Below are 17,312 nucleotides of genomic sequence, written 5' to 3' on the forward strand. Positions count from 1 at the left end.
TGCCTTGGTTGCGGGCACATCCCCAGTGGGGGGTGTGCAGGAGGCAGCTGATCGATGTTTCTCTCTCATCGATGTTTCTAACTCTCTATTTCTCTCCCTTCCTCTCTGTAAAAAATCAATAAAATATATTTAAAAAATAAATAAATAAAATGTGCAGATATTTCGCTTGTCTCCCTCGGAGGCAGCGGTGGTCAGCGATACAAGCCAATGGGTATTTGATCTTTTTTCTTCTCTGCTTCTTCTGTTTTAAACACAAGTGATGGCCGCCTGTGTATACCCCTCTGCAACTTGTTTTGTGTTGCTTTTTCCCCACTTAACAATGTGCCGTGGCGACCTCAGCAGCTCAGGGTAACAGGGAGCTTCCTTGTTCTCCTTCATGGCTGCGTGTATGCTGTTATATGGAGGAAACAGCCTTCATTCAACCCGTCCCCCAGTGATGGACACACAGGCTTTCCCCAGCCGGCATCCTGTCACACATGTGAGTGTTCCTTTAGTGTAAATTTCTGAAAGTGGAAGTGCCAGCTCATGATTTTCCCAGGGCCATGTGGTTTATTTGGTTTAGTTAGCCATTCTCCTTTTGATGAGCGTTTAGGTTGTTTCTAACTGGTTACTCTAATGAGGGAGAGGGAGAAACATTCCATGTTCCTGCCAGGCCCCTCTGGCAGTGTGTTAGACGCTGTGGATCCTCTCCCATCCCCCTCTCCAAAAACGCATCAAATCACCCAAATTTGAAACCCACCCAGGAGCCTCCAAGTTAAGAAACTCTGATCTAAGTGAACTGCAAATGGAGAGACACAGAGCCCACGCTGGCAGGGCTATGTCTCACCTACAGCGGGAAGAATGACCTTGAGATTCAGGGCACCGAGTCTCCTCTGCTCAAAACCCTCCCCAGCTCCGGCCTCACCCAGACCAGAAGCCAAAGGCCTCACTGTGGCCTGGTGACGCCCTTCCCCCACCCCACATGGCCCTGACCTCCCTTCCTAGCACCCCACTCCTTGTTCACCCAGCTAAAGGCACGCTGGCCTCTTGAACACACCAGGCACACTTCTTTATTTTATTTTTGTTAACGCCAGGCACACTTCTGCCTTAAGACCTCTTCCCCCAGTAGCTGAGGGAAGTGAGAGAGCAAGCTCTTTACTGAAACATCACCTTCTCAGAGAGGCCTTTGCTGACCTGCCCTCAAACCCATTTAAGATTACAACCCAGGCCGGCCGGTTCAGTGGTTGAGCCTGGACCCTATGAAGCAGGAGGTCAGGTTCAATTCCCAGTCAGGGCACATGCCTGGGCTGTGGGTTCAATCCCCAGTGTGGGGCCTGCAGGAGGCAGCCGGTCAATGATTCTCTCATCATTGATGTTTCTCTCTCCCTCTCCCTTTCTCTCTGAAATCAATAAAAATGTGTTTTAAAAAATAAAAATATTACAATCCACTCCCCCCTCTCACCTTCCCGACCCCTCCTTTCCTACTTTTTGTCCATAGTGTTTACCACCCACGCGTCATTGGGTCTCCACGCTCCCTGTTCCTCAGTGGGAAGCGGTGGGAAGAGCACTGTACCCCCGCAGGGGCGGGCGGCCGTGAGCGTGGAATGAGGACCTCCAGGCCGCCACGTGCCTGGTCAGCGCCAGCGCCACCGTGGCTGCTGGGGCGCCGCGGGTGGGGGCGATGCAGACGCGGGTGCGAGCTGACACCGCCCGCAGGACCCGCGCGGACAGGGGAGGCGGCAGGGCGGTGCTCACAGGGGGTAGGAGGCTCGCGCCGGCTTCCTGGGACGTCCCTCTGGTCCTTCCCAGGAGGAAGGGAGGGTGCTGGTGTGGGGGGTGGAATGCGTCCACCAGCGAGGCCCTGTCCCCCGCTGCCCGCTGCCCCACGTCCCCGGCGGCGGCCACGCCGGCCGCACCTTCCGCGGCCCCGCCCCCAAGCGGCCGCGGGGGGAGGGCGGCGGCTGGAGAGCGAGCCGGTTTTTCCCAGGCTCCCCCCACCCAGCGAACATCTGGCCGCGAACATCTGCCCTGGCCTTTGTCGCCGGCCCCAGGCAGGCCGCGCACCCATCTGCCGCCGCCCGCGGCCTCCGCCCCATCTGTGCGCTCCCGGGGGCGGTTCCCGGCGCCCTCGCCCCCGCCCGCCGGGCTCGGTTCCCACGGGTCGGGCGCGGGAACCCGGGGCCGCCCATCTGTCCGGCGCAGCGGGTCCAGCCGCCGGCGTCCCCACGGGGCGGGACCCCGTGCGCAGGAATGTCTTTCGGATGGGTGCGCGCCCCGAACAAAGCCCGGGGTGCGGGCGTCTCCCACCGGCTGGGCCCACAGACGGGACCCAGGCCGCCCTGGCGAAGGGCAGCCGCTGGCGCTATCCTCACCCCCACCCCCACCCCCACCCCCCCAACCCCCCACCACCACCCCCACATACACACACACCACTCCGCTCTCCCCACGCCAGCCTGCCGCCGCCCAGCCCACCTCGGCCCCCAGCACCGCCACCGCGGGGCCCTGCGCACCCCTGATCTCGGGCCGCAGACCTTTAATTTCGCTCGCCTGGAAATGGGCTTTTCTCGTCGCTAACCTAATTTTTTATTTTGTGACATGAAAATGATTTTTTAAAATATAATGTTTTGTGCCCCTGATCCCATATTCGCACCACCCAGACCTCACAGCCACGGGCAGTTTGCTGTAGTCGCCCCTCTCCCAGCCTTTCTCCGAAGAAGAAAACTTTTCCGAGAACGCGGGCCTTTGCTCCAAGACTATCTGCTGGCTCATGCGCCCCAACCTGGGCATGTGTCCTTCCAGCCCATGTTTTCTTACACGTTTACTGCACATCAATGTTTGCGTGTTTTCAAATTTACACTTTAAAAAACGATTCTGTGTTTTCCCTATTCTTGCGTGTACCCAGGTCTAGCTCATTCCTGATAACGGCTGTGCCTCCTGTCATTCTATTTCCCTGCCCCGCTGTTGGGCAAGCAGGTGGTTTTCCATTGTTGCTGCCGCAGACACAGCTCCGGTGCTCCTGCCGGCGTCTGGCGTCCTGGGCACAGACCTTGCAGGGCATGACCGTGGGAGTGGATGGCGGGTCATAGGTGTGCCAGCGCTCACTTTTACTCGGTCTTGCCACACGGAGCTCCCAAGCGATCCTACCAGTCTGCACACTCACCGGCGGCGGGGGAGCGTTTCCCACAGCCCCACCGCGTTTTATATTTGCAGCCTTTGAAGCTCTTTTAGTTTGATGTGGCAATTGTGTCCTTCGTGCATTCCAGATGTGCAGCGCTGGGCCTCCCCCTGCCTCCCGCTTCTTCATCTCAGCTGGGACAGCGCCTCCTCCGGCAGGAAGCCTCCTTACCCTCCCTTAGCTGACAGGGCCTCTCCCGGCCACACCTTGCCTCTCACCATCCCGTGCTTCTCTGCCACAGCGCTGGGAACCTGGGGGTGATGGCCTTTCCTATGAGACTGGGAACTCCTTGGGCAACAACCTTGTTTGCAGGCCACTGAGCAGGCTGTGGGGAACACGAAGGTGCTGCAGAGCCTGTTCCTAGAAGGCGCATGGCATCTACTCAGAATAAGGGGCTCTCTCTCTAATTCCTAAAGAGATGACAGCAAACCCACACACTGCAGTCAGTCTCCAGGGACCACCCACCTGACCGGGGGTGTTAGTTGACTCCCATTTGGTTACTTCCAACTGGTAATGGCTGCCTCGGCCTCTTGTTCCGCCACTGCTGTGCCCAGTACAAAGTGGGGTGCACTAATTGCTTCTGGGATGAGTCGCTGGCCTTTAATGATTCTAAAGTTCTGTAAGTGGTGGAGCATGTATCCGATGGTTTAACAGGGGTACCTTTAGGAGAGGTGGAACAGTCAGTCACCATAAGAATAGTAATAATGGACTGACAATCCTCGGTGTGGAGGGTGCAGGAAGAGATTGGACAAAAATCTTACACCTATGGATGAGGACAGTGCAGGGGGAGGGGGGGTAAGGGCATGGGGTGGGATGGGAACCGGGTGGAGGGGAGCTATGGGCGGGGGGAGAGGAACAGCTGTAATAATCTGAACAATAAAGATTTATTTTAAAAAAAGAATAGTAATAATTAGTGTCTATTGAATACTGACTTTGCTGGGCACTGTTCTAAGCTCTTCGTGTGACTTCACTCGTTTCGTCCTCACAGAGACGGGAACTCATACCATTCCCCACTTTCACAGACGGGGAAACAGACACGAGGACATGAAGTGATTACACTCGCACGGCTCCGAAGCGGGGACTGGACGGGAACCCGGGCTCCTTGGCTCTCTGAGAAACCTCGCTCTCCTGACTTCTAGGAAAGGGACCCCTTTCTTCATTGAGTGTTTCTTAGTTATCAACTTCCTTTAACTAGATCAGCCCTGCGTTTGCATCAGCAAAAAAATAGAAGACTTTTTAAACGACTTAAGAGTTTGTCATGAGTCATAGTATTTGAGGAGTGTAGCCACACCTGTGACCTGAGGCAAGGGTGCAGCTCGAGGTGCCACCCCCGGTGACAGAGTGCTTAGGGTTGGGGCGAGCGAAGAGGGTGGGGACTGCTCCAAGCTCCTGGGCAGGGAGCTGGGCAAGCCTGAGAGATGCACCCTCAGCTGGTTCCCTTTTCCGGGCCCCAGGGCAGAAGGGGGAGCCAGGTGCAAGGGAGGCAGGTGAGTCAAGGGGAGAGCTGGATTGGGCACCCGGCAGGAGGCAGGGGAGGGGGCCTCAGGGGCACATGAGGAACCATGGAGCCCCCTCAGGAGGCCTCTTGCCCCGTCTCCCTCCTTCCATGTCATGGACTTTCAGCATGGGGGTGCTCTCTGCTGGGCCCTGTGAGCCCCCTGATTTGGGATTTCCTGGCTGCTGGCATCAGCCTCTGGGGCTGTCAGAGTCAGACCAACTCCCGTCCCTCTGCCCTGGGCAGGGCTCAGGCCTGCATTTCAGGGCATGAGTTCCTGGGGTCTGGGTGGGTGTGGTTGAGTAGCCGTGGGTCCTTGGAGCTTATACGGGATTCTGAATTGTGTGTGTGTGGTGGAGTGATGTCTATACATAAAAAGACTTTGAGAGGCGGTTGGAGGCAGCCTTAGAGCTGTTGAAGGTGGGTGTGGTTGCATAGGGGAAGCTGGTTCGTATTTGGTTGTTTCCTCTAAGGATGTGAGCACGTGTGTCTGCATCCTGGTGTGAGCAGCACTGATATGGGTGTAAGTGTTATGTGTAGTAACTCTGTATTGCAGTGTAGGGTGTGTGTATCTGTGTGTTGTGTTCATTGTTGTAGCTTTAGTGGGGTTCTGTTAGGAGAGACAATTAGGTGTTTTGATGTGTTGCCTCCTTGGTCTCTATTTTGGTTGTTGTGTTGGTTGTGCACGTTTGGGTCTGGGTTGTGTACCTGGGTGTCAGTGTGTGGTTGTATGTCATGGTGTATGGCTGTGCTGTGCATTTGGACAGCTACTTTGCTGGGTGTGTGTATTAAAGTGTTGTTGGCAGATGCATCAGTTGTCAGTTTACATGTATATGCTGTGTTGGTTGTGTAGGTGTGTGTATTTGTGTGTGTGTGTGTGTGTAGTACTTTCAAGTTCGGCCTGTGCTGAGTGACCTAAGAAGGAAGCCCCCTGGGCCCTTACTCTGCCCTTTCCTTTGGCCCCTGAGTCCCAGGGCAGCAGTGGTCCTTGCTGAGGCCACAGGAAGGCGCCACACCCTCTCTCTCAGGGAACCCTGGGAGGGGCCCAGACTGGCAGCTCCAGCCTCCCTGTCCATTGTTCTGGGCCTTCGTTGGAAAACAGGATGAGAGGCAAAAGATGGACCCAAACCTGGACCCCCCTACACTCCCTGAAATGACCCAAGAGCCCATCAAAAAACCCTTAGGATGGAGGGCCAGGGACCATCCCCATTTTACAGATGGGGAAACTGAGGTCCAGAATGGATAAGAGACTTGGCAGAGGTCTCACAACTGATTAAGGACAGAGAGTTTGAAGCCTCCACAGCCCTCAAGTGCCCATATACGGCCTTCTGCTGGGCTGGGGGATAGAAAATGAGACCCCTGGAAGGACACAAAACTATCTATTCTGCTACCATTTCTGAGTGCTTACCGTGTGCTAAGTCCTGAAGTGTCATAATTCTGTAGGTTAAGGTCAAATTTTGTCCCCATATTGCACATAAGGAAACTGAGGACCATAGGGTAACAATTCCTTAACTCAACAGATCTGACCCTACATACTCTCCCATGTAAGTACTCTGCCCGGGAACTGGAGCAGGTCCTTCACCCTCCCTGGGCCAGGCCCCGTGCTCAGCTCTGGGGACCCAGCAGTGGCCAAAGGCCCATGGTTCCTGCCCTCCTAGAGCCCGGGGCAGGCGTGGGGATGGAGGAGGATGGACAATCTCCAAGAAAACAAAGATCTTTTCAGATGGTAATAAATTCTATAAATAATTAAGACCAGGGGAATGTGAAAGAAAGTGAATAAATAGCCAAAGGAGGTTCTAAGAAGAGCTCTGAGGAGGTGACATTTGACCTGAGACTTGAAGAATGAGAAGACTTGTAAAGATCTGGGATGAATGCAGAGGGAACAGCAAAGGCCCTGAGGTAGGACCCAGCCAGTTTAGGAAAGGAGGCCACATGGCCGGGGAGAGAAAGGCCGGGCAGGAGAGGTGGCTGGCGGTGGCGGACAGGGGCTGCAGGCTGGGGAGGGGTTTGGACTTTATTCTCTGATGGGCAGAGAGGCGGTGTTGGCTGAGCGCAAAGTGCTGGGGTAGAGTGTGGAGGGGGTGCTTGTGGTCTCCTGTTACAAGGAGCAGGGAAGGGGGGGCGGTGGGAACAGCCAGAGCCAAAGGTCTCTCCCCCGCAGCTCCGGCAGTCCCAGCCCAGAGGCGCCGGCCTGGCGGCTGGAAGACCGCGCTGTGGGCACATCTGGGGAGCAGCTGCCGGGCCAGGGCCAGAGCAGCCAGAATGGGTCACGTGGCACAGGGCAGGCCCGCCCTGGAGCCTGCAAGGCCAAGACTCCCGGGAGGGGCAGTGGGGAACACGCTGGACATGAACACGCATCAACGAGGATGGGCTCCGCAGTGTAGACACGCATGCACACAAGCCTTCAGCCCACAGCCACCGCCTCAGAGACAGACCGCCTGGGTTCAATGCCACATCCCAGCTGTGTGCCGCCAGCAAGTCACTCAACTTCTCTGGGCCTCAATGGCCTCAACTGTAAAAGGAATATACCTATTACTACCAGTCGTAGGTTAACACTTGGAGCTCTGCCTGATACAGAGGGAGCCCTTAGAAAACGGGAGCCTTTGCCTTGAGCCCTGGAGGCCAGAGGAGAGATCTTGAAGGCCGAAAAGGTGATGTGGTGACAGAGAAATCATGAAAACACATGTCCACTCATCACCAGGTGCTGCCGGTACCTCTTGGCATCGCTTATTTCACGCTCATAACCACTCCACAGAGAACAATGAACATGAACTCCAGGTTACAGATGAGGAAACTGAGGTGCAGCTTGTCGATGATAGAGCCAGGATTGGAAGGTGTCAAGGGCTGGTCCTTTTTCCTCTCTGGGCCCCCGTATTCCCATCTGTGGAATGGTGCATTATAAAAATAATACAGCTGTTACCAGCGTCAGGGAGCAGCTGTGAAAATCAGACGGTGCCAGGTGCGTATAAAGGGCCTCCCAAGAGACTACTAGCTTGAATCCTGGTTGAGGGGCATGTAGGTTCATTTAAAGAGTCCTGCTTAGCCGGTTTTGCTCAGTGGCTAGAGCATCGGCCTGTGGACTGAAGGGTCCCAGGTTCCATTCTGGTCAAGGGCACATGCCCAGGTTGTGGGCTTGATCCCCAGTAGGGGGCATGCAGGAGGCAGCTGATCAATGATTCTCATCGTTGATGTTTCTCTCTCTCTCTCCCTCTCCCTTTCTCTCTGAAATCAACAAAAATATATTTAAAAAAATAAAAATAAAGAGGCCTCCAAACTTCCTGGCCACCAAAAGAGGGGGGGTAGGACTGGGAGGCAAATGCTCACTCAATTCACACTACCCGAGAGAGGGCCAGAAAAATGCCTATTTGGCAACAAGATAAATAGACAGTCTTTGTTTAAATTCTTTGTCAGGCCTTAAAAATGTAAGAGATAAAAATCATGTCTGGAAGTACTGAACATTTTCTGGAATGAAATGAAGCCATTTTTTCCCCCCACAGACCTAGGATGAGTATGTGTATAGGGGGTGTCGTTATTTCACTTGGAAAGTTTGAGGGGAACACCGTGAAGGGAAAACTTCATGGGGTCTGAAAGCTCATCTCACATGGCTCACTAAAAAAACCCAGAAGTAAAACTGCAAACCACATGAGCTCTGGGGGCCTGGCCTGAAATTGAACAGACACTATTCCTATCTACTGTTTAGTGAGCACCTACTACATTCAAGACCATCACAGGAGCTTTGGGATCCTAATCTCAATGAATCCTTTTTTTTAATAAAGTATTTCTATTTTTTATTATTTTTATTTTGTTGTTGTTAATCCTCACCCAAGGATATTTTTCCACTGATTATTAGAGAGAGAGGGAGAGAGAGAAACATCAATGATGAGGGAGAATCATTGATCGGCTGCCTCCTGCACACTCCCTACTGGGGATCCAACCTGCAACCCAGGCACGTGCCCGGACCTGGAGCCGAACTGGGACCTTCTGGTTCATAAGTCGATGCTCAACCACTGCGTCACACTGGCCAGGCCATAATATAGTCTTGACGTAGTTAGCACATGACCTGGCAGGAGGTGGATGCGCATGAATGTTATTTTGGGCGGGGGGTGGGGGGGTGGGGGGCGGGGGGTTCTAATTGTTCCTTGACCCTCTCTCCTACTTGTCTGCAAAGTGTCTTTGACATTCCACCTCATCCCAACCATCAGTCAGGCCAGAGTGAGATATACTAAACATTTAAAGTTGGCTTTTTATTACACAAAATATTTCACGAATACACTTCTGTTTTAAAATGTATTCAAGAAATACCTATGTATATTGGATCGGAGACCTAAAACTATAAAAACCTAAAGCTATAAACCTTCTGGAAAACATAGGAGAAAATCTTTGTGATCTTGGATTAGGTAGAGATTTCTTAGATATGACAAGAAAAGCACGATTCATAATATTAAAAATTGATAAATTGGACTTCATCAAAATCTAAAGCTTTTGCTTGTCGAAAGACGCCAGTAAGAAGATTAAAAGATGAGACACACTGGAGAAAATATTTGTAACTCATATATCTGATAAAGGATTTGTATTCGAAACATAAAGAACTCTCAAAACTCAATAATAAGAAGACAAAAACCAAGTGAACAGAAATGGACAAAAGATTAAAGGGATCTTTAGCCGAGGGATCCCTGTGATGGAGCTGTTCTGTGTCTTCACTCTGGTGGTGCTCACAGGAATCTGCACGCGATAAAACTGCAGAACTAAATACACATACAAAGGGAAGCATGCCAATCAGGTGAAATCTGAATTTCATGTGAAATCTTCTTGTAATATTGTACTCTATTTATGCAAGATGCTTCCATTAGGGAAAGTGGGTAAAGGATAGAAGGGGTTTCTCTATTATTTCTCACGACTTCATGTGAACTACAATTATCTAAAACTAATATTTTAATGAGCAAAGAATGAATGACACCTTGCCAGAGAAGATATATGGATGACATATAAGCACCTACAAAGATGATCAATATTTTTAGTCACTCAGAAAATACAAATTAAAGCCTTGGCCAGTGTGGCTCAATTGCCTGGGCTTCATCCCATGCACTGAAAGGCTACCAGATAGACAGAGAAACAGCGATCAGACTATCAATCCCCAGAGGGAAAGTAGGGGAGGGTAAGGGGAAGAGATCAACTAAAGGACTTGTATGCATGCATATAAGCCAAACCAATGGACATGGACAACAGGGGGATGAGAGCATGAGGGGGGCGGGGGGAGTTAGGGACTAATGGGGGGATGAGGACACATTTGTAATACCTTAACCAATAAAGAAACTAAAGATTAAAAAAAGAAAAGAAAGAAAGGCTACCAGATCAATTCCTAGTCAGGGCACATGCCCAGGTTGCAGGCTCAGTCCCCAATAGGGGGCGTGCAGGAGGCAGCCAATCGATGTTTCACTCTGTCTCCCTCTCCCTTCCTCTCTCTCTCTCTAAAAGTCAATAAAAATAAAAATTAAAAAAGAAAATACAAATTAAAACCACAGTGAGATACTACACACATCTATTAGAATTGCTGAAAACGACTGACCACATCAGCCGTTAGAGAGGACATGGGGGACCTGGGCCCTCCACGCTGCCGATACACCTCTTGGGAAAACATTTGAATAGTTTCTTATTAAATTAAGTAAATACCTACTGGGTGACCCAATCATCCCACTACTGTTTGCCTAACAGAACTGAAAGCACAGATTCATATAAACACATGTATACAACTGTTCAAGGCAGCTTTATTTGTACTAACCAAAAACTACAAACAACTTAGATGTAAATGGATAAGCAAATTGTGGTATATCCATACACTACTACTAAGCAACAAAAATGAATGAGCATGAATGAATCTCAAAATAATTGTTCTGCGTTAAGAAAAAAAAGTAGGCTGAGAAAGCTACAATAAAGAGTACGCACTGTATATACATTATGTATGTATGTACTGTGTATATATACTGTATTTCATTTATATAAAATTCTAGAACATGCAAACTATAGAATAAAACAGATAACCAATTACCTGGACACTGAGTGGAAGAGTGGGGAGGGATTACGAAGGGCAAAAGAAAACTTCTAGGGTTGATTAAGTATATAATTGTCTTGATTGTGGCAATAGTTCATGAGAAAGAGAGAGAGGAACTTATGAAGTCATACACTTCAAATATATACACTTTGTGTATGTCAATTATCTATAATAATAAAAAAGTAATATGCTAATTAGACCAGACAGCCGAATGACCCTTTAGATGTCATCCCCAATGAAGCTGCCACAGCAGGGGCCAAGGCAGAGGTAGTTAGGGGCGATCAGGCAGACAGGCAGAGTGGTTAGGGCCAATCAGGCAGGCAGGCAGGCGAGCGGTTAGGAGCCAGTGGTCCTGGATTGCAAGAGGGATGTCCGACTGCGAGAGGGTGCAGGCCGGGCTGGGGACCCCTTCCCCCACCCCGTGCACAATTTCATGCACTGGGCCTCTAGTACTTCAATAAGACTGCTTAAGGGGGGAAAAATCAAATACCTATGTGAAGATAAAAGTGAAATCCTAATTTCACATTGTTCTCCTTCACCTCACTCCTCTTCACAGTGGTAACAGTAGTAATTTGGTATTTATCCTTTTTTTTTTCTCTTTCTAATATTTTTTATTGAGGTGCTATTTAAATACAGTGAAATGCACAAAACTATATCATTCAATGTGTTTTGACTAACTCTTACACTGTGTAATGCACACCTCAGCATGACAGGGAACACTCCCATCACTCCAGAACGTTCCCTCACACCCCTTGCCTGGCAACTCCCACCCTCCACTCCCAGAGGCAGCCCCCATTCTGATTTCTTTCATCGTACATTAGTTGTGAGTTTTAGAACTTCATCTGAGAGAAAGCACACAGTATTGTGTTTGAAATTTTCCGCAGCATAATTTCCTCTCATTTTAAATTCATTTCCAGATACACATGTACTTAGGCACAGTATGTTTGCTTTCTTACAAGAGGTCCTACCTTAACCCCCAGTCTAACTCTTGCTTCCTCTACCAACAGCATCTAGATATCTCTCAGAACCAAACTTCCCCTGCCGCAGGGCCAGTGCACAGCACTGATGTTCCATCATCCTTATATAATACCACTGTTGCTGGATATTTAGGTTATTTTAACTTCCCCTCTTGTAAATAGCACCTCAACGAACATCTTTGGGAAGACAGTTTTTTAAAAGGAATGTCTCATTCTTTTTAAAAAACAGTAGTTTGCCGAAACCGGTTTGGCTCAGTGGATAGAGCGTCGGCCTGCGGACTGAAAGGTCCCAGGTTCGATTCCGGTCAAGGGCATGTACCTGGGTTGCGGGCACATCCCCAGTAGGAGATGTGCTGGAGGCAGCTGATCGATGTTTCTTTCTCATCGATGTTTCTAACTCTCTATCTCTCTCCCTTCCTCTCTGTAAAAAATCAATAAAATATATTTAAAAAAAAACAAAAAACAAACAAACAAACAAAAAAAAAACAGTAGTTTACTGATTTTTAGAGAGAGAGGCACTAAGAGGGGGAGAGAGAGAAGCATGGATGTGAGAGTGCAACATGGATCGGCTGCCTCCAGCACACACCCTATCAGGGATCGAGTCCACAACCCCGGCACATGCCCTTGACCCAGAATCCAACCGGCAACCTCCTGGTGCACAGATGATGCCCAACCAACTGAGCCACACCAGCCAGGGCTGAGCAGACATCTTTGTGCCTGTGTGTGTGTGTGTGTGTGTGTGTGCGCGCACACATGCGCATGTGTGTCTGGAATTGATACCAGCAAAAAGAATTGCTAGGTCAATTAATAATCACTCAATAGTAAATTAATATTATAATTTCCTCTCCCGCTGGTCATTGTCCTTCCAATTCTTTAGCAATTCTTCTGCACAGCAAAATGTTCTCTCCAATCATTAGAGGATTGCAAAACAAGCCTAGGGAGTTTGGAGAGCTTGCGGGGTGTCATAAGAGGATGGGGAGTCCAGCTAATTAATTGATGATGTCTCTCCTTTGAAGCTAGTCTCCCTGATCAGTTTTCCTGGTTTCCTCATGTGGATGCAGTGGGCTGGTTTATTGACCCCCTTCTGCAAACTTCTGTAGAAAAAGGAAACCTGACACCCAGTGAATTAATTGGTGTGTGTGTGTGTGTGTGTGTGTGTGTGTGTGTGTGTGTAGGGGGGGGGGGTAATATCATCCCCTCCTGTGTGAGCGCAGAATTTTAGCCTCCTCATACTTCGGGTGGCTATGCGGTTTCCACAGCTCTGGTCCATCTAAGGTTCTGGAGGCAGACTGGACGTGGCTGCATTACAATGAAGTGCCCTTGTTATTAACAATGCAGCCATTACAACAGTGCGGCTCCTGGGAGGCTTGTTGAGCCTCAGTTTCCTCCTTTGTATAAAGAAACCAAACAGCTCCTCTCTTTGGAGTTGTAGCAAGGATTCCAGAAGAGGATGCAGGCAAACTCTTCACACAGTGCCTGCCTGGCAGGAAGTAAGAACGCAATAAATCGTCACTTGTGTGATTATCATCAAAATACCAGGCAGATAGTATGGCTCAGAGGGCTTGAGACACCACTAAATTCACCCAGCAGCAGAGCTGGAATCGGGACTCGGGCCCCTTTCCCCAGGCAGTAAGGGGAACTGGAGATGGGGAGGAGGCGGTGAGGAAACCTCCCAAGCGGCCCAAGCCGTGGGCCTGGTGGGGAGATTCCAGGTGTGGGGCGGGAGGTAAGGTGACCCTTGCCCGGCGACCGCGCCCGTGAGGAGCCCATTCCCAGGCCTCCTGCCGGAGGTCCGCAGGTGACTGGCGGGGCCCCGAGTAGCGCCGGGAGCCGGGTTTGCCGTCTCCATGGCGACCGCCCGCGCGGCGCCAGCCTGACAGCCCGTCCAGGTTTTATGAATGGGTGACGTCACGGGCCTGGCGTCTAACGGTCTGAGCCTCTTGTTCAGACGCTGACACAGACCAGCCCGGGAAGCCCGGCGGGGGGAGGGTGGGAGGAGAGGGGGACTCGAGCTCTGCAGCTGCCGCGCTGTGGGAGAACCTGATCCGAAATCTTTTTTAGAGGGGAAACCTCCGAAAAAAGGGGAGAAAAATTTAAAAATCACTAGTTGATGCAGATTTAGGGAATTTTTGCAAGGGGCTGCAAATTCAGAGTAGAATGAGGAGATGCAGCCCCACTCTGGAAGCCATCTATCCAGTTCAGGTCCCAGAGGCCCAGCCCCCAGTCCTAGGGGAAGACTTTCCCAAATTAAGTGCTCCCACCCCGAGGGGCCTGGGTAAGTCGCCCTGGTCCCAGGACATTAACACTCCCTGGCAATTGGGAAAGAGAGACGAGCCCCAGTTCAGAGTGTGAAAGGAGGGCCCGCTTTACTTTCGGACCAAATATTCGCGAGATCAGGGTCCCAGAAGTCGTCTTCCAACAGGTTCCAGAAGCCCAGGCTCTCTGGGCGACCCAGAGCCAGCCGCTTCTTCATCCGGGCTCAGTTTCTCTCATCTGTAAAATGGAGCTGGAGAGGTGAGAGAACGAACCCGGGAAAACGGATTCTTGGTTTGTTTGTTATCGGCAATATCGATTTAGCCTCCTTGCCTCCTCCCCGAGGTTCCCAGGTAGCCACCCTGTCCCGTGCCTTCCCACTCTCTCTTTGAGATTCGGGGTCCCCTTTCCACGCCCTCCAGGGCACAATAGTAGAGCGGGAGGCGGGGCCCAGAGGCGCTCGAGGCCACACCTCCAGGCCTCTCATTGGCTGCTTTTGAACATCTGGGCCCTCCCCTCGGGGCGGGGACGCGGCGTCTTTATAATGATCCGGCCGCGGGGTGCGGAGCGTGCCTTCTACAACCGTCTCTGCCGCGCGAGGGTCTCCTCTTGCACGCCCAGCTCCCGCCTCCTCGCTCACCCCGACGCCAGAGTCATGAAGGTCGCCAGTGGCAACGCCGCGGCCGCCGCGGGCCCCAGCTGCGCGCTCAAGGCCGGCAAGGCGGCGGGCGAGGTGGTGCGCTGCCTGTCGGAGCAGAGCGTGGCCATCTCCCGCTGCGCCGGCGGCCCCGGCGCGCGCCTGCCCGCCCTGCTGGACGAGCAGCAGGTCAACGTGCTGCTGTACGACATGAACGGCTGCTACTCGCGCCTCAAGGAGCTGGTGCCCACCCTGCCCCAGAACCGCAAGGTGAGCAGGGTGGAGATCCTCCAGCACGTCATCGACTACATCTGGGACCTGGAGTTAGAACTGAACTCGGAATCTCAAGTCGGGACCCCCGGGGCCCGGGGGCTGCCCGCTCGGGCTCCGCTCAGCACCCTCAACGGCGAGATCAGCGCCCTGGCTGCCGAGGTGAGGTCCGAGTTGGAACACCAGATCGGTCTCTTCCTACAGATGGGGAAACTGAGTCCCGGCGAGGGAGGGGGGACTGGACCCTCCGCCGACCCTATCCTTTGGGGTCCCTGGCTGTGTCGGGGTTCCCAAGGACATGGCAAGAAGCGCTCCTTCTCGTGTCTGCTGGGGAGGGGGCGGCTTGCAGCCTCGTCCCCTCCAGCCCGCCCGCCCGTCTCACCTCTTCTCTCTCCGTTTCACAGGCGGCGTGTGTCCCGGCGGACGACCGCATCTTGTGTCGCTGAAGCGCGTGCTCCAGACCCCGCCGACCCCAGCCCTCCCGGGGCGAGAGGAACGAGCGCTCTCTGGCCCTCCCGAGCGCCTGCCGCAGCCGGGGAGGAACAAGACAGATCAGCGGCCTTTGGGCGCCTGTGGATCCAGCCGAGGGCTGGGGGACTGACGGGACAGGCCGCCCTTCCCTCCACACCTATCAGCCACCAGAGACTTGGGGGAGTTCCCCCCCCCCCGTGTGTTTCTATTTTTTGAAAAGCAGACATTTTAAAAAATGGTCACGTTTGGTGCTTCTCAGATTTCTGAGGAAATTATTGCTTTGTATTGTATATTACAATGATCACCGACTGAGAATATTGTTTTACAATAGTTCTGTGGGGTTTTTTTTTTCTGTTGTTATTAAACAAATACTTTAGATGATGGTAAAGTTGCAGTGTTTTTGGATTGAGGGGAGGGGCCTGGGTGGGGGGGTGGCCCCTGACCCTCTGTGCAGCTGGCGCTGGGAGGGGGGGGGGGGGCTGGAAGGCCACATCTGGACTGTCCCTTTCACCGACCTGAACTGTGTTTCCGGTGTCTTTTAAAGTGTTCTTTTCCCCCATCACCGGTCATTTTCCTGTTCCCTATTGTCATACAGTTAAATACTCCAGGGTTTCTCAAAGCGGTCATTGAGGCATCTGGGGAGGCTTTTATAATGCAGATCAACCTGCCCAGGCCCCTCGGGGTTGAGAGGTAGTTGAGCTGAAGAATCAGGTCACTGGGCCCACCTGCACACTTGCCAAGATGGAGGAAGTGAGATCCAGAGGAAAGGGACTTACCCAGAGCCCCAGCTTGTCTGAGGCAGGACTTTCATTGCTCCATTCCCCGGTAGGAGGTGCCTCCCCAATGGGCCGCCTAACCTTGGGTCCCAGCAGGCTGCCCGGGGGCTCGAGGCTTGTCCAAGTGGGTGAGCAGGTTGGCAGGGCCAGCCTCAGCACAGCTGCAGGGCCACCTGCTCTGGGTCCGGAGCCGGCCCCCTCACCCTGGCTTGGCTATGCCAGCCGTTCACAGGAACCTCCTCTCCCCCCCAGGGCTCCTGTGTGGGCTCTGAGGAGTGGGTGAGTCAGTCCCCAGCTCCTGAGCAGGAAAAAGGTGTCATTGGCAAGGGCCTATCTGCCTGGACACGTGTGTGGAGTTTGTAGTCATGGGGAGTGCAGAAGAGTGAGCCTGTGTGTGTGTGACATGCATGAACTGGTAGCTCTCCCGTGGGGCTGGGTCCTCTGTTGGTGTCCAGGCCTGGGGTGTATGCAGAAGGGCAAATATGTGCACATGTGTTCTGCAGATAAGTGTGCAACCTCCAGCTGTTTGGGCTTGTGTGTTCTGCCTAAATGCATTGTGGGCATCTCTGCATGGGGCTGGCTTGATGGATGAGATGGTGTGTCTGGGGGCTGCAGAACCACACTGGGTTCCTAAGTGTGTAATTGTTCTGTAGATTGGCTGGCATTTCTGGATCTCTGCTGGTCTCGGGTGGAGGTGGGGGCTGCTGTATCCAGGCAAACCCTTCCTGAAAAGTTCAGGTGCCAACTTTCCTGGCAATTGTTTGGCCCTGGGGACACCAACTCCACGTACCCTACCAGGTCAGCTCCCATGCATTACGCGGGGAGAAACCGAGTCCCCAAAAGGGCAAAACGCTTGTCCCAGAGAAGCTCAAGACTGTTACTAGGCTGTTAGTAAATAAAAATAGAATAAAAGACAGCACCTCCTACGTGAGCCTGCCTCTGAGCTCAGCCCTTTACAGAGAGGATTTCTTGTGGGGCTAACAGCAGGATTCTGATCCTAGGTTTACAACAGAAACAGAGGCTCAGCGGCGATGAGCAGCAAATAAATAAAAGCTTATCGTCTGGTGGGCACTGCCTTTACGGCAGGTACCACCCCTTGTCTAACCACCACGTTGCACACCTGAAACTAATACTGTATCAACTGTAATTGAAACATTAAAAAAGCCAGGCACCACCCCTTCCCCAAGCACCGCAGGAACTTTATCAAAGGACACAATAATTGGAGGTAAA

General features: G+C 52.2%; 1 protein-coding gene and 1 long non-coding RNA gene across 2 annotated transcripts; one reads left to right on the plus strand and one right to left on the minus strand.

Moving 5' to 3' along the window:
• Positions 1 to 12,156: 12,156 nt before the first annotated feature.
• On the minus strand, positions 12,157 to 15,356 carry LOC132239489 (uncharacterized). Its single transcript, XR_009454062.1, has 2 exons — positions 15,218 to 15,356; positions 12,157 to 14,181 (listed from the first exon to the last, which is right to left on the minus strand). It is a non-coding gene; the product is annotated as an uncharacterized LOC132239489 (long non-coding RNA).
• Positions 14,479 to 15,694, plus strand: ID1 (inhibitor of DNA binding 1). Its single transcript, XM_059705831.1, has 2 exons — positions 14,479 to 14,997; positions 15,240 to 15,694. The coding sequence occupies exons 1-2, from the start codon at positions 14,584 to 14,586 to the stop codon at positions 15,279 to 15,281; spliced, it is 456 nt and encodes a 151-aa protein (XP_059561814.1). The 5' UTR covers positions 14,479 to 14,583; the 3' UTR covers positions 15,282 to 15,694.
• The last annotated feature ends 1,618 nt before the right edge of the window (positions 15,695 to 17,312 follow it).

Source organism: Myotis daubentonii, chromosome 8 (assembly GCF_963259705.1).
Source record: "Myotis daubentonii chromosome 8, mMyoDau2.1, whole genome shotgun sequence".
Taxonomy (NCBI): domain Eukaryota; kingdom Metazoa; phylum Chordata; class Mammalia; order Chiroptera; family Vespertilionidae; genus Myotis; species Myotis daubentonii.